Source organism: Adelges cooleyi, unplaced genomic scaffold, assembly GCF_023614345.1.
Source record: "Adelges cooleyi isolate 19-005CV unplaced genomic scaffold, UGA_ACOO_1.1 ACOO_flye_CR_arks_rails_tigmint_CR_PRNA_306, whole genome shotgun sequence".
NCBI lineage: Eukaryota > Metazoa > Arthropoda > Insecta > Hemiptera > Adelgidae > Adelges > Adelges cooleyi.
Window position 1 is genome coordinate 1,904,095 of NW_026095977.1, and position 27,116 is coordinate 1,931,210.

A 27,116-nucleotide genomic window follows, 5' to 3' on the forward strand; every position below is an offset into this window, starting at 1 on the left:
TAACATTTTGCAAATCCATTCGGACCCGTCGGAGAAACGCACCGTTACAGATATACTCGACGACATGCAAAAGGCATCTGTCCATACCCAAGCGGTAATCAAAATAATCAAGCCTGTTGAACTATAATGATTGTATTGCATTGTCTTGAAAAAATATAGCTTTACTGTTTTACCTGCCAAAATAAGTGTGTGTGTGTGTGTATTAAATGCATTGTTTAACCTTATGAGACGTTGAGTAGTTCAAGATAAAAAAATTCCCCTGTATTGTTTAGTAATTTTACATATTTTAAATACAAAAACAATTGTTGTGTTTCCTTTTCATTTGTTAACTTTTTTTTTTCAAACAAACTATGGCGTAATCATCGTATTACCTATTTAAACGTAGATATGCAAAAGGCATCTGTCCATACCAAAGCCGTAATCAAAATAATCAAGCCTGTTGAACTATAATGATTGTATTGCATTGTCTTGAAAAAATATAGCTTTACTGTTTTACCTGCCAAAATCAGTGTGTGTGTGTGTGTGTATATTAAATGTATTGTTAAACCTTATGAGACATTAAGTAGTTCAAGATAAAAAAAACCCCTTTGTATTTTTTAATAATTTTACATATTTTAAATACAAAAATAATTTATGTGTTTCCTTTTCATTTTTTAATTGTTTTTTTTTTTTTACAAACAAACTTACTTTACAAACAAGCGATTTAATAACCACTTACTGTTATTATAATAATAATATACCTTTGCTTGTTGTTGTTTTATTGCTGTGGTCAGCCTAATAAGGATGTCATACTTTGCATGTACATACATTAACTGAGCTTTGTAATGACCTAACTGGCGATTCCACTGTGCTTAACCCGGTTAAAAACATGTGCTGACATTTAAATTATATCATTCAAGAGTAACAGACCGTAAGCTGCAAACAAAATTTCAATAATTTTTTAATACATTACTAATGATGCTTCCACACGAAATTTAGTGTTCTTCAAATTTTATTTCAAAATAGTATTGTTTAAATATTGAAAATGTGTTTTGAAAAGTTAATACAAAATCACATATTTGAAACATTAGACTTAATAATATTGAAAGCATGTTAGACTAACATATTGAAAAAATTTCAATTTATTTGACGTTTGGGGTTTTATCAAATGTTCTGACCAATTCGAAGAACGCGTGTTTTTTATTTGTTAAGACATTATTTACTTAAAAGTGTGTTCATTTTAGAGGAGGATAAAACGTATCATCGGCCGTTCTCACTAGTTTGCCTTAAAATTGAGAGTATGCAAATAAAAATAATGAAAAAATATATTCAACTCAATTAGTATAATTTGCACATTATAATATATATAAATATATGTTTTTAATAATGGTGGGACTAATCGAATTTTTTATTCGAATATTCGATCTGATTTTCGAATATTCGAATACTTTATCATTTTTTTTGCAGGATTAATTAGATTAAAAAAAAATAATTAAGAGACAACTAAGGTGTCCTTGGTCTATTTTTAATAATTTTTCAACAAAATAAATTTAATTACAAAGAATTATTCTTTTGACAAAATAAATATTATTACTTATTACAACAAAAAAGATTTTAACAATTTATATAGATATATAATTACAAAAAAACATAAATTTGAAAAAATATTCGAAAATTTGAATATTTGAATTATTTGATTACTATTCGAATATTCGAATTATTTTCATACTAATAGTATTATTCGATTATTCGAATAATTCGAATAATAGAGAAATTCGATTCGAGGTCTCAGCCTTAGTATTTACAAATAATAAAGCTATTATTTTTTTACAAATATTCTATAACTGTAGTTAGATACACGAATACGTATTATTATAAACTTATTTTTCAAATCGCATTTCATTGTAGATGGATGATATTTCCAATGTAATCGCCCTCGTGTCTTTTAAGATATTTTCCAGTTTTTCGGCCGTTTGAGTTTCGACAATGGCAATGCCGAGTTGCTCCTCTGCTGGGTCCGTGAAATTCACTGGTTTACGAAGTGCTGGTTTATAGATATCACGAACCTGGTTAATTCCCGTTCCAACACATTTTTTTCCAGTAAGTCTAAGCCACGTTTAATGACTAGGTCGAGACCCACGATGACGTTCAATTATAATAAGGCTATTACCTTGGTCGAGTCCACCTCGTCAGTTATTTCTATGTATCTGTGCTGCAGAGTTTTGCCACTGATCAAAGACGTCAAATGCTAAACGGTCATGTATTTCATCAGGGTCTTCCACTTATGTTTGTCGGTGTACAACCAGCCACACCCAAAATGTTGATTGTAGAAATCTATGTAATTGACAATTTTCGTTTTCGCTTTAACCAATAGATCTAAGTACGGTTTTGGCGGTACGACCTCACCACTGATCTGAAATCTGACCTCACCACTGATCGATGTTTGTCTTCTTCTTGATCGAGTCGAGAACTTTTTCTTAACACGTTGATGGACACTCATAATTTTTAAAAATTTCCAATACTGAATAGTTCGCCCAATAGTCGAGTTTCCTTTATCATCTGACACCATTGAAAAGATTACTGCTATAGCTGTAATACCATAACGTGAATTTTTCATATTACTACTATAGCACTAATGCCACCAAAATTTCAAAATATCATATTACTGCTATAGCAGTAATGACCGTCAATGTGTTAAAATCGTCTCCGTACTTGTCGATTTCGTACTATGCTTGGTGTATGAACATGATGTCCCTGAAAAACAGGTACCTGACAAATCAAACATTCCCGTGGACGTTAGTAAATTGGAGTTGCCCCGACCAGAGGATATACAATACATGAAATACTAGACCAACTGACGTTTCTACGGCTGATATAAGCCTTTAAAAATCTATAGAAAATTCACATGGACAGAGTTCTAGGAGCGTTTTGGTATTCGGTAATAATGGCGATGGTTTTTTCTTAGAGTTAACAGACTTTAAGTAAGTACCTGTCTAGGGTTTGAGTAACGTTGACTCCGTTGTCGTATAGATATTCCAGGCAAGTGTTCAATCGCAACACCATCAATTGGTAGCCGAATCATCTGAATCACCATGCCATCTAAGTAAACAAATTTTGGCGAATAAGGTCGAAAAAAAACACTTTTTTGTATTACATTGAAACATAATAATATTATAACCACACAAGGTGTACCTCATCTTTTATTTTTTCATAACGCCGAGAACAGAAAACCATAATATAATTTTAAAAATAAATATACGCACCTACAAATTGGTTCCACGAGAATTCTCCTAGCCCAGACGCTTCAACTTAAATTTAATTTAATTGAATTAAGAAATGAACGCTGCTTGTTAATATTGCGTTTTTACAAGACAAAACAATCATGATCATCAGCTATCGTTTTTTTTTTTAAGCAGAATTTCAAAAGTCACCCCTAATTTTTAATTTTTCTCAATACAGGATTAAAAATAATAATATTTGTAACATTTCGATAGCGGTTCTTAGAGTTCTTTGTGTTCTGATAATGACATTTAACTCGAATGATGCATGTTTTGTTTTTTTATTTTATAAGAGGTACACTATTTTCCTAATTATGCTAAGAGCATGTACAATTCAGAGAAGGATTAACGTAAAAATGGCCGTTCTCGACAGTTTGGTTTTAAGTAGGGAATATAGTCCAGAAAAATAACTCAATTCAAATAATTCGTATATTAAATTATATATAAATGTATGTTTTTTTATAACTAATAATATTTTTTTTTTAACAATTATACTACAATTGTGAAAGGATACATACATATATATATTATTCAAATGTGTATAACTATTTTTCAAATAACATTACTTTGCTATATACTGATGTTCCCAGCAAAATCCCCCTCATGTCTTTTAAGATTTTTTTTAGTTTTTCGGTCGTTTCATTTTCAGTAACGACAATATCGAGGTGCTTCTCTGGGTCTGACGCATTCACGGGGTTTACGAAGTCCGGTTTCACTAATTTCATGAGCGAAGTTAAATCCTCTTCCAACATTTGTTTTCCCACAACTTCTAAGCCCTGATTAACAATAGGTTCGATAGCCACGATAGCGTTCAATAATAATTCCGACGGACATTTCAAATGAAGCGTGGATATCATAAAGCGTTTCAACGATTTTAAGACGTTTAACTGTTGTGATAAAACTGTGATTACGGATTTCAAACCATTGTGTCTGATTGGATAGTTTAGTGAACCTTTGTCCATCATTACCAGCAAGTAGTCGACGAACAGCGAAATAATGTCAGAAGCTTTTTGGGCTAACATAACGGTAACCGTTTCGGCGACTTCCGCGTAAAAGGCTATTACTTTGGTCGAGTCCACCTCGTCAGTTATTTCTATGTATCTGTGCTGCAGAGTTTTGCCGCTGATCGAAGACATCAAGTGCTGAATGGTCATGTATTTCATCAGGCTCTTCCACTTAAGTTTGTCGGTGTACAACCAGCCACACCCGTATCGTTGGTTGTAGAAATCTATGTAACCGACAATTTTCGTTTTCGCTTCAACCAACAGATCTAAGTACGATTTTGGCGGTACGACCTCACCACTGATCTGAAGCCATTCGATGTTTGTCTTCTTCTTGATCAAGGCCAAAACGTTTTCTTCTTGTAAATATGGTCCGTAGGTATCGGTGTCGTACACGGCTCGGTATACGAAGATGATGTCACTGAGAAACAGGTACCTGTCAAAACAAACATTTGCAATGGACGTTAGTAAATGGGAGTCGCCACGACGAGGATGAATTACCTTATTGAATAAACTCCTAGATCTTTGTGCAAGTGAATATTCTATAGTTTTTAAAATTCACTTAGACAGAGTTCTAGAAGCCTTTTTGTTAAGGCCACCTTCAGCTCTTGTAAAGTATCACGTTAAGCGTACATATCAATCATGGAAGTAAATTTCTAATAACTGATAACCCTTATTGGAAGTACAAGGTTATACAAAGTTCTACTGGGTCAAATAGGATGCCGTTTATTTAAGTTATTGGCTTACGTTATTCAAAGTTATGAAATAAGTATTTAACTAGTTGTGGTTAATATAAAGAAGGCAATGGAGTTACCTAAGAGTTTTCATGGCTTATGTAAGTACCTGTCTATTGCTTGAGTGACGTTGGCTCTGTTGTCGTACAGATACTTCAGGCAAGTGTTTAGCTTAAACACCGTCGATTGGATTTTGAACAGAAATGTTTCCAAAGACATAGTGTAGTCTCTTAACCGAATTATCTGGATAACAATGCCGGTGAACCAATCTAGCAGATCCGTCACATCCTCGGCCACTAATTCAAATATCAAGTTTACCGCGAGACTACGGTATTCCATATCTTGTATTTCGCATACGTTAATGCCTTCGATATATATTTTATTATCCGTTAACTTTGCCTCAACTTTTTTCATTAGAAAGTCAGGGACTTTCAACAAGTCGTCCATCTCTTCGTCCACGTTGACCGGACGGCGCACGATCTGGCACGAACCGTCGGCAAAAACCAATAGACTGGCCAATATCGTGGAACATAAACAAAATAATTGTAAAGAGAACTTCATATTTTTTTCTTTTAGCAAGTCGGCTTATAGTAAGTATCAAGTAAACTGTGGAGCAGTCGCACCAAGAACAAAATTTCAACATTTTCGGTTGTTTTTTCAAGTGTCACGAATAAAAACAAATATCTACAAAAACAACTTTGAACTAAGTCGCAAAAATAAACTCATGTGTATTACTTTTATAACACAAAATTATAATAACAAAAATTGTGTTACAACTTCTGTTTTTTTTAACGCCCGTAAACTCAATAACAAAATATGATTTAAAAAACAATCATACTTACCAACAAAATCTTCACAGTGAATACTCTCAACCCCGAATTTTAAAACTTAGAAAAAATAATTTTTGTTTGTTTTATTACCATGTTTAACGCTAGCATATCTATCCCAGATTCTAAGAGAGTTAAAATTTACCTGAGAATATCATTATTTAATGAAAGGTGTCATTGTTGGCTTTAATACCTATTGAATATAGTGTACTGCAAAGTATGAATTTGAAAGACTGAAATTCTCCCAGAATTTTTTTTTTTTTTAAGTCAGTACAGTGTGGTCGGAGGAAAGTAGTGACAGAGCATATCAGAACGGGAGAGGAAAATTCACTTGAAAAAAGCTAGTACAGTTGGGTCGGGTACAGTGAGGACGGGGAAGTGACGGGTCTAAAAGAATTATTATAACTAAAAATGATAAAAGCACTTTTGTGATTAGTATGTTCTGACCAACCCAGTAAGAAAGTATTAGAGTGAGGTGCAGTATTTACAAATTAGCAAAAAGCGTTATTTGAAAGTGATTTTATCCGAGTATGCCAGTACAGTGAGGTTGAGGCATAATAGGATCAAAGCATAATGGAGACGGACGGGTTATTGGTCTACAGGATATAAAGAAATACTATACGAGTACATAATGTAAAGCTATTTTTTTTTCGTTGATTACATCGAGATAAAAATTCAAATTACGGTGCGTTTGAATAACCCAAAGTTAAACGATGAAAAGGTGTTAGCACTAACAGTAAAACCAAATCACATTTTCTGAAGAGTCTACAGGCTGATTCATTTTGGGTAAAACACTAGTTGTCTCTGAAAACATTAATATTTTGAATATTATATTATTTTTTAGATACACAATATTTTTCAATAATTTGAAATTGTTTCAGCTCTATTCCTTATACGATAAAAAGGGCCCATGTTGACTTTTTAAAATGACAACATATAATTTTAATTCCATAAATTTGTAGGAAAACAATTTCGAAATATGTTATCGTTTCAATTTTTAATTTTCATCTATCTGTTCGTTAGCTATGTTTGTAAAGATGTTTCTTTTTCTCCTAAATATTGTCATATTTCTTTGGTGTCCTCAAAACCGGTAGCCCATAAAAATTCTTATTTATGCTCGCATTGTCCGATAGGTGAGTACACCGATAACCAAACACAATAAAATGTTTTGAGATAATGGTTGACCTTATCAGTACTAAATTATTATTTTATGAGATGATTGGTGTAATAAAACTACTCGTCTTTGTTGAACCGAATGAAAATATTAAGAAATATAGATAAAAATTCAAGTCTTTACAAAGTCATAACAAGCGAACAAATTTATTTAAATTCCAAACTCAAACACTAACGTTTTTTTAAATTTTTTGTCTATATTTTTATGGAGTTTAAAACATATGCTGCCATTTGAAAAAGTGATGTCCTACCCTTTTTTTCGTATAAGGGTCGGAGATACAAATTTTTACAGTATTGAAAATGTAGTACAATGTGTACCTAAAAGTATAGGAAATAACTTTTTTTTTAATGTTCATATTTTCCGAGAAAATTAGTGTCTTACCTAAAATAAATCACCCTGTATACGAATATCAAAAAAATAATAAAAAAACAGTAGAAACAGTACCTATATATTTTTTGTTTTCGTATTAGGTCGTATTTTGTTGAAAAAAATTGTAACCGTCTAAATTCTGCAAATAGCGTCACCACTACTGTTTTTTTTTGTCACTATACAAAAAAATTTTAATAGAAAAAAAAAATTATAACAAGAATAATAATAATAAGAACAATAAAAAATGTGTAAATCGATCTGTACAAAAAATTATTAAAAAAAAATGTAATTAATGTAAATAATAATTGTAATTAATGTTTAACTAATGACCCATGTTGTCGATGTTTCAAAAAAGATCAATATAAAAAAAAATTTGTAATAATTAATCCGGATCTAAGTCACAAAAGAAAATTGCATGTGCTTGTTTCGCTAAATTTCGTTTGAATGATATGGTTGCTATTTGCTGGACTTTGGTCAGCATAATATGTTGCATAAAATGATTAATAAACTGATGACCTAATTAATCAAAATTGTACAAACTCAAAAGCTTATAAAAAAAGATTTTAAAGCGGTAAAGTATCTTTTTTAGGAAGCCGTTTGTTAAATGCCTTTTAAAATTATATAAAACATAAAGCCAAAATCAGTTAATTCAAACTAGTATACCATCGATCATTTAAATCAACTGTTGTTGTAGCTGTTATAACAAGTAGTACATATTTTCGATAGGTAACGTTTCCTTATCATGAATTTGTATCGAATACAAATGTGCAAAATCTATGTTTTAATAATATAACAACCATGAACAGTTCCAAACAATTTTTGTAATTGTTATTTGCTATAGTGAATTTTACAAAACATAATACCTAATAATTGTGCGATGTGGTTGACCTATATTTGATCGGCTCTTTGTAAATGTGCTTAAATTTATTTTAATACAAACGTTTTTTTCCAATCTGAATTCGCTAAAGTATCAAATAACTTGCCATATGTGCTTACTGTTTATACAGATTTTTAAATGCTCAGCAGTGGTTCCTTAGTGTATAGTGTATGATTATAGTGTATGAAATGCTATACTTACAACCTCAAAGGTAATTTAGAATGTATAAAAAAAAAGTCAAAATACAAAGTATATTATTCGTATTTTAAATAGTTAGTCGTTTATTATATCACTGTTGAAAAATACTAAAACACCAACCTAGTACCAGAAAATTATATAATAGTTTCAATTTGCATTTATCTCAAATATTTTTATTAGTACATAGTGCAAAAATGCAATTATTTTCAATATATAAACGTTACGCGTTACGTTAATCGAACAGCCTGAACAGCCTAAATCATTTTCTTTCCACCGACCTTTGGATGACGTGAAAATGCTAATAAAACGACTTAAACTTACTCAAGTAGTCGGTAAATAATATAGTAGCCGTTAACGTTATAAATTACTAATACATTTTGGATACAATTTGTCGATGAGTACCAAAATTAGAAATATTTGCAGAAAAAGTTGTTAATACTGTAAAATGCACAAAACTTCAAATAATTGGAATTTTCATAGACTATTCGGTTAAGTATGAATTTTCCAAAAAAAACAAAATCTCTATTCAAAGTTCAAACCAACTCCATCTCCATTTCCAACTCCAACTCCATTCCCATCCCCATCCCCAACTCCGTTCCCATCCCCATCCCTTTACAACAATTTTCGTTATAATAAAAACTATTGATTTTTCCGGTTGTGTGCAAAAATAAAGACATAAAATGTCAAAAACAAAATTGTATGTACAATATTTCTAACTCAACATTTGCTTGTTAATATTGCACTTTAACAAAACTTGAAAACAATGGCATCAGTTATCGCTTATTTTTTTTAAACCTGAGTTTCAATTCGAAGGATGCATATTTTTTTTTATTTTTCTAAAAGCGCTAAGAACGTTTGCAGAACAGAGAAGGATTAAACGAAATTAATATATGGGCGTTCTCACCAGTTTGGCTTAAAGTTGGGAAAATGGTACATTAAAAATATTAAGCCCAATATTCGTAACATATATTAAAAAGAGATATTATAGTATGTTATTTTATATTTTATAGTATGATTTATTTACCATTATTCTATGATTGTAATAGGATAAACGTATACGTATTGAAATGCATAAAACAATTTTTTTAAATATTCATGAGAACTCTGCCAACTTCTGTTGTTGCCAAAGAAGCCACCCTGATATCTTTTATAATTTTTTTCAGTTTTTCAGTCGGTTCCGTTTCAGTAACGGCAATGTCGAACTGCTTCTCTGCGGCTGACACATTCACAGGTTTTACGAACATGTTCACATATTTTATGAGCTTGGGTAAATCCTGTTCCGACACTTGTTTTTGCAGAACTTCAAAGCCCTGATTAACAATAGGTTCGAGAGCCACGGTAGCTTTCAATAATAATTGTTCCGGACATTCCAAATGAAGCGTGGATATCATAAAGCATCGGAATAAGTTTAAGACATTTAACTGATTTCTTAATTCTACAATTACGTCTTTCAAACGTTGGTGTCTGATCGCATTGTTTGGCGAACCACTGACAATCATTGTCCTCAAGTAGTCGACAAACAGCGAAATAATGGCAAAACTGTTTTTGTCCAATACCATGGAAAGCGTTTCGGCGACTTCCACGTAAAACGCTATTACTTTGGTCGAGTCCACCTCGGCGGCCGTGTCTTTGTATCTCTGCTGAAGAGTTTTGCCACTGATCGGAGACAACAAGTTCTGAACGGTCTTGGTTTTTATCAGGTTCTTCCACTTGAGTTGGTCGGTGTTCAACCAGTGGTAGTGCTGACGTCGGTTGTAGAAATCTGTGTAGCTAACAATTTTCGTTTTAGCTTCATCCAACAGATCTAAGTATGATTTTTGTGGTACGTCCCCGCCACCGATCGGAAGCTGTTTAATGTTAGTCTTCATCTTGATCAAGTCCAATATTTTTTGTTTTTCAAAATCGATTCTGGGCGCGACAGTTTCGATGGTGGTGTCGATGTTGTACTCTGCTCGGTATACGAAGATGATGTCACTGAGCAACAGGTACCTGTCAAACCAAACATTCATAATGGACATTAGTAAATGTGAGTTATCACGACGGAGATAAAATACCATATAGGATAGACTGTTTTCTATAGTTTTGTAAGGGCTAACGTCAGCTGTGAGACACAGCACGTTAAATTAAATTAAATTATTATTACTAATCATGGGAGTGAATTACTGATGAGTGATAAGTATACAGAAGGCTAGTGAGCGTAGCAAGCGAGTGCCAAAACACTCGGAGACCTACCGTCCTTATCAGTTGTCAATACGAATTTACCTTTTTGTAAAACGGAAGCAGCTTAGGAAAAACAGGAGCCGAATGGGCTTCGTCCTAATTGGACTATCCCGCAAGAACAAGGGTATAAAATGTCATACCGGGTCAACTAAGATTGCTGTTTCGCTGTAAAAAATATAATTCGAATGATGTATTGTTAAAAAAATATCAAAAAAAAAAAGGTTCGCCAATCTTTTGCATAGTAAACAATAGTATGTGTTCGACTATTGGAATGATAAAATAATAAAATCTACTATTAGTTTCAATTAATACATTATTCGTTATTTATTTAAATTTGCACCAGTGTACAGTGCTCATTTTCCTGCATTGGAATACTTAGAAATACCACCCAGTGCTTTAAGGAAGATGTATAAGCGGTTCAAAATTTTGATGAAAAAAGCAATGGAGTTATCTCAGAGTTAACAAGGTTTAAGTAAGTACCTGTTTAGTGCTTGAGCGACGTTGGCTCCGTTGTCATACAGATGCTTCAGGCAAGCATTTAAATTAAACACCATCGATTGGATGTTTTCCAGAAGTTTTTCCAAAGAAATAGTGAGGTCGCTTAGCCGAATCATCTGGGTCACCATGCCGGTGAACCAATCCAGCAAATTCGTCACTTCCTCGGCCACTTGTTCAAATATTAAGGCTACCGCACGTCGACGGATGCTCCTGTCCTGGATTTCCATTACGTTTGTTCCACTGATAAATATATAATTAGCATTTAACTTCGACTTTACTTTTTCCAACAGGAAATCTGGGACTTTTAACAAGTCGTCCATCTTTTTGTCCACGTCGACCGGACGAAGCACAATGTGACACGAACCGTCGGCAAAATTAATCAGACCTGCTAAAATCATGGAAAATAACAAAAATATTTGTAAAGCGGACTTCATATTTTTTTCTTTTAGCAAGTCGACTTATAGTAAGTATGGATTAAACTGCGGAGCAGTCGCCGCAAAAACAAAATCTCAACACTCAAGTTTGTTTTTTCAAGTGGAACCTATAAAAACCAATATCTCTGTAAACATATTTTACCGAAGTCACAGAAAAAATACTTTTTTGCATTATATTGAAATATAATATTATAATAACAAAATCTGTACCTCATATTTTTTTTTTCATAACGCCCGTGAACAGTATAACAGAATATGATTTTAAAAAAAAGTATACGTACCGACAAAGTGTTCCCAATAAAATATTCCTAACTCCCACATTTAGACTATTAAAAAATAGTTTTTTATTTTTAATCATTATTATCTGATTTTATTGTTGGCTTTAGAGGCTATGGAATATAGAGGGAAGAGTTATTTTTCTGGATTTCCACAAGGAAAACTTCTACTGGGGTAAATTTATTTGTTTATGGGGTCACTGATATTGGTTATCATTTTTACTCGGCCAGAAAAACCATAATTAAAATATATATACATATTTAACCCTACAACTCGTACCGAAGTACTCAATACTTACTAGGATCACTCTATGCATGATTTAATAGTTTTTTTTTAAGGTTACAGTGGTTACGGTAAAGTATTCAACCAAGTTGTAAACTTTTTAATCTTTTACCCCTTTAAGTACAAAACTAGATAAAATTTGTGATTTATAAAGTTACTACTCAAAGGACTTGGTCCAGTGTTAAAAATGTTACAGCGTACAAAGTCACAATAAAAGCCCACATCATAGTAAAACCAGTAGCCTCTTACTCCGAATCAAAGCAAATATGTATTAGTACCATCAATTTTTAATTCATTACAGGCAAAATTAAAAAAAAAATAATATGTCTAAAGAATAATTTCTCCCCGAAAACTATTTTAAGAAATTCAATTTTTGTTTCTTTCAAAAATAATTATTTCTGACATTCTGGAAAATAATGTTTTTCTATAATTAATTCTTAATCCTACTTATATACAAAAATATATGCTAATTAAAGAATTAAACAAGCTCAATTTTTTTCGCTACTCCATTTTCAAATGTACAATACTGACAACTACATTTGTTATTTTATTTAATGATAGACAACGTTACCAATTTACACGTATTGTTATAACTACAGCAAAAGTTACATAAAATGATTAATAGTTTGATAACTTAACTGGACAAAATTATATAAGATCAAAAGCTTGAAAAAAAAATAGTCAGTAATGAACGGTTTTAAGCTGTTAAGTGCCTTTGAAAAACCCTTTTGTTGAATGCCGGTTGAAAACGTTTAAAATGTAAAGCCAACCAACCAACAGTTTGTATTACTCCAAAATTCATAACCATAAAATGTTTTTTAATGACTTTAAAACAACTTATATAATATAAAATTTATATATATAATTATTATAAACATATAATATGTTTTTTTATGATTAATAATATTGTTATTTATTTACTATAATTCTATGATTGTAATACAATAAACGTGTGCGTATTATAAATTATAAAACTATTTTTCTATTATTATTTCGCTGCTAATTTCTGTTGATGCCAATGAAATCTTCTTCATGTCTTTAATGATTTTTTTCAGTTTTTCGGTGGTTTCAGTTTCAGTAACGACATGGTATGGCAGCATCTCTGCTTCTTCAGACGCATTCACGGGTTTTACGAAGCGCGGGCCTACATATGTTAAGATCGTGGGCAAGTCTTGTTGTAACGCTCGTTTTTCCAGAACTTCTAAGCCACGATGAACGACCGGACCGAGAGCCATTATAGCGTTTAATAATTGCGCCGAACATTCCAAATAAAGCCAAGATTTCATAAAGCGTCGGAATGAGTTTAAGACGTTTAACTGATTGTATAAGATTACGATTACGGCTCTCAAATGTTCGAGTCTGATCGCATCGTTTGGCGAACCTCTGACAATCATTGTCTGCAAGTAGTCGACAAACAGCGGAATAACGTCAAAAGTGATTTCGGCTAACAGCATGGTAAGCGTTTCGGCGACTTCCACGTAAAACGCCATTACTTTGGTCGAGTTCACCTCGGGGGCCGTTTCTTTGTATCTCTGCTGAAGAGTTTTGCCACTGATCGGAGACAACAAGTGCTGAACGGTCGCGGTTTTTATCAGGCTCTTCCACTTGAGTTGGTCGGTGTTCAACCAGCCGCAGTCATATTTTTGGTTATAGAAGTCCGTGTAACTAACAATTTCCGTTTTAGCTTCGTCCAACAGATCTAAGTACGATTTTTGTGGTACGTCCTCGCCACCGATCGGCGACCATTCGGCCTTTGTCTTCTCCTTGATCAAGTCCAATATTTTCTCATTTTGAAAATCGAGTTTGGGCGTCTCAGTATCGGTGTCATTGTCGTACTCGGCTCGGTATATGAAGATGATGTCACTGAGAAACAGATACCTGTCAAACCAAACATTCGCAATGGACGTTAGTAAATGGGAGTTACCATGACAGGGGTAAAATACCATATAGGATAGACTTCTCAAAATCTGTCCAAGTGAGTTTTCTATAGTTTTGTATAAGCTAACGTCAGCTGTTAAGACGCAGCACGTTAAATGTACATGTTATTGTCAAACTTGGAAGTGAATTTTAGATACTGAAGATTGATAAGTACCCGGAAGCCTTATTAGTCTTCCTCGCGAGAACAAGGGTATTAAAAGTGCTGCCAGGTCAATTAGCATTGCCGTTTAGTTGTTTTAAGAATGTAATTCGAATAATTTATTGTTTAAAAATTATCCGTCAAATAAGGGCTCACCGATTTTTGTCCATAATAGACAATAGTGTTGGTACGTATTAAAATATTTGAATAATTATATAACATAAACTACACACAGGATGGCCCACAATGATTTGACAGGTTAAACTTTTGTTCTAGCGAATACTTTTAAGATTATTTTTTTAAAAATAATTTATACTCATTTGCGTTATAAGCACTACGGTTTATATTGCACTTACCTATTTTAATTTTATAAATATAAATTTTTTTTTATATTAAAGATAGCCATTTTATTAAGAATAATTTACTGCAAATTTTGACTAGTCGATAACCAGATTTGAATAATTACTAAAGGTTGAAGAGTAGTATGAGAGGTAGAGTGCCCCATACCCGTCCCCATCCCTCATCTCTAATCTCTTATCTCTTGTCAAATAACATCGTGACAGCGTTTATGTAACACTTTTTTCGGTTATGGGTCAGGGCAACGACATAAAAATTTAAAAAAATATATTCACTAGAACAAAAGTTAATTTATTTTGTCAAATCATTGTGAGCCACTCTGTATATTTTTAATTAATACATTATTCGATTTGCATTAAAAGATATTCGTCATTCATATAAATATTGCCATAATATAGTGCTAAATCATACCACCAAGTGCTATTAGAAAATATGTACAAGTAGTCAAGTTTTGGTTGAAATAAAGAAAGTAATGGAGTTATATCAGGGTTAACAGGGTTTAAGTAAGTACCTGTCTAATGCTTGAGTGACGTTGGCTCCGTTGTCATACAGATGCCTCAGGCAAGTGTTTAGATTAAACACCGTCGATTGAATATGGTCAAGAAGGTCTTTCAAAGAAATAGAGTTGCCTCTTAACAGAATCATCTGGATCAGCATGCCGGTGAACCAATCCAGCATAATCGTCACATCTTCGGCCACTTGTTCAAAGATCAAGTTTATCGCGAGACTACGGTATTCCATATCTTGTATTTCGCATACGTTAATGCCTTCGATATATATATCATTAGCATTTAACTTCGTCTTTACTTTTTCCAACAGGAAATCTGGGACTTTTAACAAGTCGTCCATCTTTTCGTCCACGTTGACCGGACGGCGCACAATCTGACACGAACCGTCGGAAAAAACAAATAAACCTGCTAGAATCATGGAAAATAACAAAAATAATTGTATAAAGGGCTTCATAATTTTTTCTTTTAGTGAGTTGACTTATAGTAAGTATCGATTAAACTGTATAGCAGTTGCAGCAAAAACAATAACTCAATATCCAATTTTTTTTTCAAGTGTGACCTAAAAAAACAAATTTCTAAGTACACAAATTTTACCGAAGTCGCAAAAAAGTGACAATAATAACAAAATATGTACTACAGCTTTTATTTTTTCTATCACGCCTGTAAATAGATTAACAAAATATGATTTAAAAAACCCTTAGCAAATAAATGTTCACATTAGAATACTCCCAACCCCAACAAGGCTTAAAGTGGTTGTGTTAAAGTATAGAACTAACGCATAAGACCCAGTTCTGGAAATTAAAGATTGTGAAAAATGGGTAAAATTTAAATATAAGACTATTGACGTATAGAAACATACTAAATAAAAATTCCTTATAAATTTTGAAAAATTTTTTAAATTTTAGTGATAAAGGAGAAATTTTTTTCAACTTTATCACTACTAAGTACTAAATAGATACAATTTGTAATTTAAAGGGTTGCTATTTTAAATTTGGCTAGTATTTAAGTAGTAAAAAGTTATAGTGTACACAGACATATATATCTGAAATACCTTTATTAGACTTTTGAAATAATTAAATTTTTCCCAATAATGCGATCAACCTATAGAATGATTGAAATATTTTCCTTTCCATCGACTTTTGGATGACGTGGAAATCTAATAAAACGACCTTACTTACTAAAGTAGTCGGTGTATAATAAAGCAGTCATAATAATTATTAAAAAAAATTACTAACACCTATTCATTTCAGATACAATTTGTAGATGTGTAACAAAATTAGAAATATTTGCTGAAAAAGTTGTTATTACAATAAAATTCACAAAACTTAAAAAAATTGGCATTTTTATTGACTTTCCGGTTGAGAATTCATTGTCAGTACAATATTTCTAATACGATATTTGCTTAATTATATTGCAGTTTACAAGACTCCATCAAGCGATCTTTTTTTTTTATCTAAATTTCAAAAGTGACCCTTCATTTTTTTATGAACAGACGGAAGAACCTTATTTTTTATTTTAATTACTCCGATTAATTTTAATTTTTAATCTTGAATAGTAGTAAGTGAAATATTTTATGAATATTAATTATCATGTGTTTAATTATTTTACTTAAATATTTAAGTTAACATATTTTAATAAAAAAATCGGTCCATACTACTTAAGTCGAAATTTCGTCTGACTTTTTAGTCTAAAACGTAAAAAAAAAAAGACAGCATGCCATTCCCTTGATGAACAATTCTATCCATTGGCTGTTATTAAATTACATGTACAAACTATATCATTATAACCCTGATGATTGTTGTTAATGGATAAAATAATTAAAATATAAAGCATATAATTTTTATTTTGAACAGTTAATCATTTATTTTATTCAAATACTGTTAAATTCTCAAAGTTATCATAACTTTTAAATATACTAAAAACCAACTTATTGTAAGGATCAGAAAATGACATAATATTTCAAAATTACAATCAACTCAAATGCCTTCATTAGGACTTTGTAATGACTTAACCAGCAGTTTCACTGCGTGTGTAACCCGGTTAAAAATAAGTGGTGTGGTGGCTTATAAATAATATTATTAAAGAGGGACAAGTTTTATGTCACATCTTGTAAGCTATGTCATTGAAAACAAAAGGTTAAGTAAAAACAAATAAATATATATTATATGGTTTTATGTACAACGTATAATATGTTTTTCTAAAACTAATATATATGCTTATTATTTTACCATTATTCTATAATTACACGTATACGTATTATAATTTTTATACCTATTTTTGAATCATCAACATTCTGCTAATATCCGTTGTTTCCAACAAAATTGCCTTCATATCTTTGATGATTTTTTCTAGTTTTTCGGTCGTAATACCAATGTCGGGCTGCTTCTCTGCTGGGTCTGTCGTAATCAAGAAGGGCTTTAGGAAGCGCGTTTTTTCACATTTTATGATCGTGGGTATATGCCGTGCCAACACTATTCTTTTTTCAGAACGTCTCTGCCCCGTTTAACGACACAATCGAGATCCGCGATGACGAATAGTAACAATCCCTCCGGACATTCCAAATTAAGCACGGATAGCCTTAAGTCTTGGAAGGATTTTAAGACGTTCAACAGTTCTGATAAGACTTCGATTACGGTTTTTAAATGTTTGCGTCTGGTAACAATCTTTAACGAACCACTTACCATCATCGTCCGCAAGTAGTCGAGAAACAGCGAAAAAACTTCAATAGACTTATCGTCTACCAGGACGGAAATCGTTTCGGCGACTTCCGCGTAAAAGGCTATTACTTTGGTCGAGTCCACTTCGGCGGCCGTTTCGTCGTATCTCTGCTGCAGCTTTTTTGCACTGACTGGAGACACCAAGCACCGAACGCTCTGTGATTTCATCAGGTCTTTCCACTTGAGTTTGTCGGTGTTTATCCAGCGGCAGCCATAATTTTGGTTGTAGAATTCTGTGTACCTCACAATTTTCGTTTCAGCTTCGGCCAACATATCGGAGTACGAATTTTTAGTTACATCCTCGCTATCAATTGGAATAATTTTTGTCTTCTTCTTGATCAAGTCCAAAATTTTTTGTTTTTGAAAATTGAGTCTGGGCGTGGTAGTGTTGTTGTCTTTGTCGTACTCGGTTCGGTATAAGAAGATGATGTCACTGAGAAACAGGTACCTGTCAGACCAAACATTCGCAATGGACGTTAGTAAATGTGATTTGGCACAAATGGGGAAAATGTAAGAATTTGAAATGTAATGAAAGACTCAAATAGGTTGTGTTTAATATCTATAATTATGCTAAAATTTGTAGTATATTGCCGTTTAGTTGTTTTAAGAATATAATTAAGTAAGTACCTGTCTAGGGCTTGAGTGACGTTGGCCCAGTTGTTGTACAGATGTTCTAGGCAAGTGTCCAGATCGAACACTGTAGATTGGACTAGGTCCAGAAGGTCTTTCAAAGAAATAGAGTTGTCGCTGAACTGAATTATCTGGATCACCACGCCGGTGAACCATTCCAGCAGATTCGTCACTTCCTCGGCCACTAGTTCAAAGGTCAATTTTACCGCACGACGACGGTTGTTCACGTTTTGGATTTCTTTAAAGTTTATTCCTGCGATATATATTTTATTAGACTTTAACTTCGACTTTACTTTTTCCAACAGGAAATCTGGGACTTTCAACAAGTCGTCCGTCTTTGCGTCCACGTTGACCGGACGGCGCACAATCTGGCACGAACCGTCGGAAAATACAAACAAACCGGCTAAAATCATGAAAAATAAGTGTATTGAGGATTTCATATTTTTTTCTTTTATCGAGTCGTATTATAGTAAGTATCGATTAAATTGTGCAAAAACAGCAAAAACAAAATCGAATTATTCAAGTTGTTTTTTTCAAGTGGAACCCATAAAATCAAATTTCTATATGTGTTCAGTCCATATTGCCATACTTGTCCAATGTTAATGCTAAAAAATTTCAAATAACTTGCCATATGTGCTTACTGTTTATACATATTTTACAATGCTCCGTGGTGGTTCTTTTTATGAATTTTCATAGTGCTGGCTTAGCAATAAATCTAATATATGAAAACAATATTCCGAGTTTCAAATAACGTGCAATGTTTTTATTTAATAATCAGTGTATGAAAATTTATCGTTGTTTTTTTAATAATTGAATAATATACTTTTAAAATTTACCATTGGTACAAATACCAGTTTAGTTATTTTAATGGTCAACATTGACTATTATTGAAATCCTAGTATAAATTCAATAATTACAACCCTGATGTTAAATTATAATGGATAAAAAAATAAGTCAAAACTTATAATAAACCATTTATAATTTAAGCAGTTAACCATATATTATATTAAAATACTGTGAAATTATCAGTTATAATAGCTATTAAAAATACTAAAAATGAACCTACTATCAGAAAATCATATAATATTTTTTTATTTTTCTAGAATATTTACGTTTAATCGATCAGCCTATAGAAAAATTGCAATTATAATTTATTTTTATATTCTTATTTTTCCGAAACCCTTTATGCACTAGCTGTGCACTTTGCAGAATTTGATTATGTTCTAGTATAATAATTGACAATAATAATTCACACTTTTTTGAGTTGACCTATACTATGTATCGATTAAACTGTGGAGCAGTCACAGCAAAACAAAATCTCAACACACAAGTTAGTTTTTTCAAGTGTAACACAAAAAAACAAATATCTATAAAAACCAATTTTACCTAATTCGCAAAAAAAAAACATTTTTTTGCATTACGTTGCAATATAATTTTATAATAACAAAAATTGTACTACAACTTTCATTTTTTTTTTAAGTCCGTAAACAGAATAACAAAACATGATTATAAAAACAATTATACTCACCAACAAAATGCTCACATTAGAATACTCTCAATTCCGAATTTTAGAACTGGTTAGTATAGTCAGACGAATACATGCCAAACCTGCACAGTAAGAAAGTATTAAAGTGAGGTACATTATTTACAAATTAGCGTTAAAGCGTTATTTAAAAGTGGTTTTATCCGAGTATGCCAGTACAGTGAGGTCGAGGCATAATGGGATCAAAGCATAGTGGGGACGGACAAGTCATAGGTCTACAGGAATTAATAAAACTTTAAATGATTAAATCACTTTTAAATACACGCTTTGATTTGAAAACACTGCATTTCAAATTAATACTTTCTCACTGTGATGGTTGATACTGTTCTTGGATTGGACTTTACTGATTTGGAAATACTAGTTACTGATTCTCATCGAAGCATTTATCTGAAATTTATTTTATTATATATATTTTAACTTCTGTAAACCTGTGACCTCTCGTCCCCACAATGACACCACTGTATGGGCTTTATATGTTTTATTCGATTATTTTGAATACATTTTTTCCCTCTATTCCCTAGATAGTAATTTTAACTTCAGTGCAAAACCAATGTACTTTTTGCCTGTATGTAACTTGTAAACCGCTGGATTGTTCAGCGAGTCAACCAATCAGTGATAATATTGTTTAGGTTGCGCTCTGTTGGGAGGGCGGGAGGGGGGGGTTTAGAATTGGAAAAAGTTCTGATATATGTAAAAATTCAAATTACAGTGCATGATTTAGCGTTGAATACCACATGTGGTTTGCGTATATTTGAATAACCCAAGGGTAAACGACGAAAAAGTGTTAACGCCAACAGCGAAAACGGTACCAATATATTATTTGTTTTTGTATTAAGTCGCATGTCGTGGGAAAATGTAACTATTTAAAAACTATATCTGATATTGTATTTTTTACCCAACAATTGTAACTTATGCGCTAAAATATGTTGTTTTTGGATGTACGTATATGTATTGTTTGTTGCACGCATTTATGTACCTATGACCAGGTTCTAGTACATTTCGGTGTAAGACAATAAAATATATGAGATTATTTTAAAAAATAATACCGATACTAAAATGTATTCTGTTATTTATTCAAATGAATATATAACAAAAACCCGTGTTGAAGGGTCAGAGTATGGTTAGGGGTTCGAAACGGACAATTCATTGTTTTGGGCGGAAATATTTTTCAAAATTGTATACAATTAGAAAAAAATACATACATATAGTTAAGAATTTGATATATTTATATCCAATGTATGGCTTATGCTTCTATGGACGAATTAAAACGCTAGACAATTTGAATTTGGTACACGATTCGGCGTAGAATACCACATGTGCTTTGCGTATATTTTATTAAGCCAAGGTTAAATGACAAAAGGTTAAACAGAAATCAGTAAAAATAAAATATAGTAGACAATAAACTGTGGTACCAATGTAAAAAAAATATTTTAACTAGAGATTTTAAGAGTTTCAATTTATTTTGCTACTCAATTTTCAGATATACTATTCAGGTATATTTTAATAAAACTTGCATACAATGATTTATAGACTAATGACTTAGTAGATCAAAATTTTATAAGCTCAAAAAATTATTTTAAAAAAAGCAGTAAAGAACTTTTTAATGTTGTTGCGTGCCTTTTGAAACCATATAACATATAAAACCAAACTCATATAATTCAGACTAGTATACCATCAATTTAAATCAATTGTTGTTGTTATGGATGTAAAAATATACTCGCTCATAAGTAAATTTCTATTGTGGTTAGGGTTTATTTATAATTACATAATAAAAACAACAAGCGACTATACTTTAAATTGAACAGTAGTGTTTATTTTGGTAAAGTAACGTTTTTAATCCCTGAATTTGTATTTAATCCAAAATTGCAAAAACTATAAAATCGTTATTGGACGTTTTTGGAATTGTTTTTTCCTATAATGAATTCTGATCCAATTTTGATCCGATCTCTTTACATTTGCTCAAATTTATTTTAATAAAAACGTTCATGTCTAATGCAAATGCACTAAAATATCAAATAACTTGCCATTTGTGCTTACTGCTTAATGTGTATACAGATTTTAAAATGCTCCGCAGTGGTTCTTTCTATGAATTTTGAAAACGCTGGCTTGGAAATAAAACTAAAATATGCATATAAATTTCAAAGTTTTGAATAAAGTGCAATGAATTAATTTCATAATCTATACATATAAAAATGAATGTATGTTTTCAATATTAAAACAAAATGTTTTACATAAAAAAAATCAAAAATCTGTTTCCTAAATAACATAGTAAAGTTGCCAAAGAACTCGTATAACTTTACAAAATTTAAATCGTCCATACTACTTAAGTCGAAATTTCGTCTGACTTTTTGGTCTAAAACGTCAAAAAAAAAAAGACAGTATGCAATTCCCTTGATGAACAATTCTTTCCATTGACTGTTATTAAATTACATGTACAAACTATATAATTATAACCCTGATGATCGTTGTTAATGGATAAAATAATTACAATATAAAGTATATCATTTTTATTTTAAACAGTTAATCATTTATTTTATTATGATACTGTTAAATTCTCTAAGTTATCATAACTTTTAAAAGTACTAAAAAACCAACTTATTGTAAGGATCAGAAAATGACATAATATTTCAAAATTACAATTAACTCAAATGTCTTCATTAGGATTTTGATATGACTTAACCAGCGTTCCACTGCGCGTGTAACCCGGTTAAAAATAAGTGGTGGCATGTAAATAACATTATTAAGGAGTGACAAGTTTTATGTCACATCTTGTAAGCTATGTCATTGAAAACAAAAGGTTAAGTAAAAACAAATAAATATATATTATATGGTTTTATGTACAACATAATATATGTTTTTCTAAAACTAATAACATGCTTATTATTTTACCATTATTATATAATTACACGTATACGTTATATAATTTGTATACCTATTTTTGAAGTATCAACATTCTGCTAATATCCGTTGTTTCCAACAAAATTGCCTTCATATCTTTGATGATTTTTTCTAGTTTTTCGGTCGTAATACCAATGTCGGGCTGCTTCTCTGCTGGGTCTGTCGCAATCAAGAAGGGCTTTAGGAAACGCGTGTTTTCACATTTTATGATCGTGGGTATATGCCGTGCCAACACTATTGCTTTTTTCAGAACGTCTCTGCCCTGTTTAACGACACAATCGAGATCCGCGATGACGAATAGTAACAATCCCTCCGGACATTCCAAATTAAGCACGGATAGCCTAAAGTCTTGGAAGGATTTTAAGACGTTCAACAGTTCTGATAAGACTTCGATTACGGTTTTTAAATGTTTGCGTCTGGTTACAATCTTTAACGATCCACTTACCATCATCGTCCGCAAGTAGTCGAGAAACAGCGAAAAAACTTCAATAGACTTATCGTCTACCAGGACTGAAATCGTTTCGGCGACTTCCGCGTAAAAGGCTATTACTTTGGTCGAGTCCACTTCGGCGGCCGTTTCTTCGTATCTCTGCTGCAGCCTTTTCGCACTGATAGGAGACACCAAGCACCGAACGCTCTGTGATTTCATCAGGTCTTTCCACTTGAGTTTGTCGGTGTTTATCCAGCGGCAGCCATAATTTTGGTTGTAGAATTCTGTGTACCTCACAATTTTCGTTTCAGCTTCGCCCAACATATCGGAGTACGAATTTTTAGTTACAGCCTCGCTATCAATTGGAATAATTTTTGTCTTCTTCTTGATCAAGTCCAAAATTTTTTGTTTTTGAAAATTGAGTCTGGGCGTGGTAGTGTTGTTGTCTTTGTCGTACTCGGTTCGGTATAAGATGATGTCACTGAGAAACAGGTACCTGTCAAACCAAATATCCGCAATGGACGTTAACAAATGGGAGTCACCACGATGGGGATGAAATAATATTTAAGATAAACTCCTAGAACTGGGCGTTTATCTGCCACCAATATGTTCCATCGTAACTACCTTCTTATAACTACGTTTTCTGTTGAGAATATAGCTTATCTCTTATATCCTGGTCAAACGACGACCATAGACATTGTTACTTTTTCACATCAACTTCTTAAAATCTCTGCGTTTCCGAGTTTTTTGACCTTCATGGATTTTTTCAGTTAAGTTATTTAACAAATTTACATGGTTTCCTTCTTGACCTTATACTCTCAAACTGTAAACTCTTAACTGTTGCACTAGCATCTTAGCATGCAGTTCCTCCTAATCCCTATGACCCTGCCGTTTGTCTGTCTCTAAATATATCTCTTGCTCCTTCCTCAGCTCCACTAATATCATTCGATCTTCCAAGTATTTCACACTTTCGAAATTCTTACAACTGGGAACTCTTTTTTCTCTCTCATAACACTGATGATGTGAAATCTTTCCTTGATGATGATTGCTCATCAATTCGTTCATTTGTCCCAAAAGTTTATACTTTCGCCACTCTTCTTACCCGCCTTGGTTCACACGAGAGATAAAAAACGTTGTGCGCCTAAAAACACAAGCTAACTATAAAAAACATCCCTAATTTTTACCGACTACCGTTCCTTTTCTCTTCTTTGTGTTCGCTACAGTTTCCTACAAGCTCCAATCCCTCAAATGCAGCCGATTTATTCTCAAAGTTCTTTTTGTCTGTTTTTAATTTTTCTACCAGTTCTTCTTTTACCCCACCTACAAATTTTTATATCTCCTTGACGGATGACGGTTTTAGTAATGTACTCAATTCTCTCCGTAATATTTAGTCCTTTGTTCGGGATGGCTTTCAAGGTGACTTTCTTTTCAAACTAAAAGATGTTATTGCTTGACCGCTTTTAATCTTTTTAACAAACCCCTGGATTCCGGTACTTTGCCCTCTATCCTCAAAATTGGATCCATAATTCTCATTCACAAGTCGGGCGAAACACAAATTATCACACACTACCGTAGTTTGCGCATTGGATATCTTTGGGATACCACCTGGTGCTATCAGGAATAATGAACAGGACGTGCTTCAAGTGGTTCAAGTTTTGGTTTCGATAAAGAGTGCAATGGAGTTATATCAAAGTTAATAGAGTTTAAATAAGTACCTGTCTAGGGCTTGTGTGGCTCCGTTGTTGTACATATGTTCTAGGCAAATGTTTAAATTCAACACGGTGAGTTGGATTAGGTCCAGAAGTTTTTTCAAAGAAATAGATTTTTCTTCTGACTGAATCATCTGGATCACCATGCCGGTAAACCAATCCAGCAGATTCGTCAATTCTTCATCCACTTGTTCAAAGATCAAGTTTACCGCGAGACTACGGTATTCCATATCTTGTATTTCGCATACGTTAATGCCTTCGATATATATATCATTAGCCTTTAATTTTGACTTTACTTTTTCCAACAAGAAATCTGGGACTTTCAACAAGTCGTCCATCTCTTCGTCCACGTTGACCGTGCGACGCACGATCTGGCACGAACCGTCGACAAAAACCAATAGACCGGTTAATATCGTGGAACATAAAAAAAAAAAATTGTAAAGAGAACTTCATATTTTTTTCTTATAGCAAGTCGACTTATAGTAAGTATCAAGTAAACTGAGGAGCAGTTGCAGCAAAAACAATATCTAAACATTTTAGATTGTTTTTTCAAATGGAACCTATAAAAACAATTATCTTTGTAAACAAATTTTACCAAAGTTGCAAAAAAAAAACACTTACTTTGATGTATTACTAAATATTTTATTTTTTTCATAAGGCCCGTTAACAGAATAACAAAATATGATTTTGAAAACAATTATACTTAACTACAAATTGTTCACAATCAAATATTCCCAGCTCCGACTTTTGAACTTTAAAAAAAAATATTTGTTTTTTTTGTTTTAATACCATGTTCAACACTAACTTATCTATCCCAGGTTCGAAGAGAGTTAAAAACTACCGAGAATACCATTATCTAAAGAAAGGTGTCATTGTTGTTTTTAATACCTAATGAATATAGTGTACTGCAAAATATGAATTTAAAAGATTGGAATTATCCCAGAAAATTAAAAAAAAAGCCAGTACAGGTGGGTCGGGGCACAGTGGGGACGGGAAATTAACAGGACTACAAGATTTATAATTACTAAAAGTGATAAAATCACTAGTATGTTCAGACCAATACAATCCAAACCAAGCACAGTTTAAGTATTAGCATAAAAGCGTTATTTCAACGTGATTTTTTCCGAGTAAGACAGTGAGGTCGAGGCATAATGGGATCAAAGCATAGTAAGAACGGACAAGTCATAGGTCTACAGGAATTAATATAAAAAAAAGTGATAAAATCACTTTCAATTATCTACACGCTTTGATTTGAAAACACTACTTCTCAACGTAACACTGTGCTGGTTGATACTGTGCTTAGATTGGACTTAACTGGTTTGAAAATACTACAGATTCACTTTAATGCATTTATTAAAAATTGATTTAATCATATAATATATTTTAACTGTAGGTGTAAAATTGGAAAAAGTTCTGATATATGTAAAATTAAAAAAACCTATCTATCTCGTATATTTAACTAACACAAGGGTAAACGAAGAAAAGGTGTTAACACCATCAGCGGAAACTGTAGGTATCAGCATATTATTTGTTTTTTTATAAGGTCATATATTGTGGAACAAAAATAGTAACTATTTAAAATGTTTATCTGAAATAGTATTTTTTACCTAATAGTAATTGTAGCATATGCACGGGCCGGTGTAAGAAAATTAATATGAAATTATTTTTAAAAAAATATACCGATAATAAAATTTATACAGCCTTTTCAAAAGGTTTTAAATGAATATATAACAGAAAACAGTGCTGAGAGGCCAGGGCATGGTTAGGACACCGAAATGGACAATTCATTGTTTTGATAGGAAAAATGTTTCTAAATTGGTACACATTTAGTAAATATTGCATACATTAAGTTAAGAATTATACCAAATTGATATATTTATATCCTATGACTTTTGATTCTATGAACGAATTAAATCGCTATTCGATTTGAATTTGGTACACGATTTGGCGTAGAATACTACATGTGTTTTCCGTATATTTCATAAAGTAAAGGAAAATGACAAAAATTGTTAACAGAGAACAGTAAAAATGAAATATAGTAGGTAATAAACCGTAGTACCTACCAATGTAATGAAATATGTTAATTAGCGATTTAAAGA

General features: G+C 32.2%; 1 protein-coding gene across 1 annotated transcript; it reads right to left on the reverse strand.

The window, feature by feature from the left end:
- Nucleotides 1-9,522: 9,522 nt before the first annotated feature.
- LOC126839556 (uncharacterized) lies at nt 9,523-11,973 on the reverse strand. The gene is made up of 3 exons (XM_050574921.1): nt 11,871-11,973; nt 11,138-11,540; nt 9,523-10,426 (listed from the first exon to the last, which is right to left on the reverse strand). The coding sequence occupies exons 1-3, from the start codon at nt 11,908-11,910 to the stop codon at nt 9,523-9,525; spliced, it is 1,347 nt and encodes a 448-aa protein (XP_050430878.1). The 5' UTR covers nt 11,911-11,973.
- Between the last annotated feature and the right edge of the window lie 15,143 nt (nt 11,974-27,116).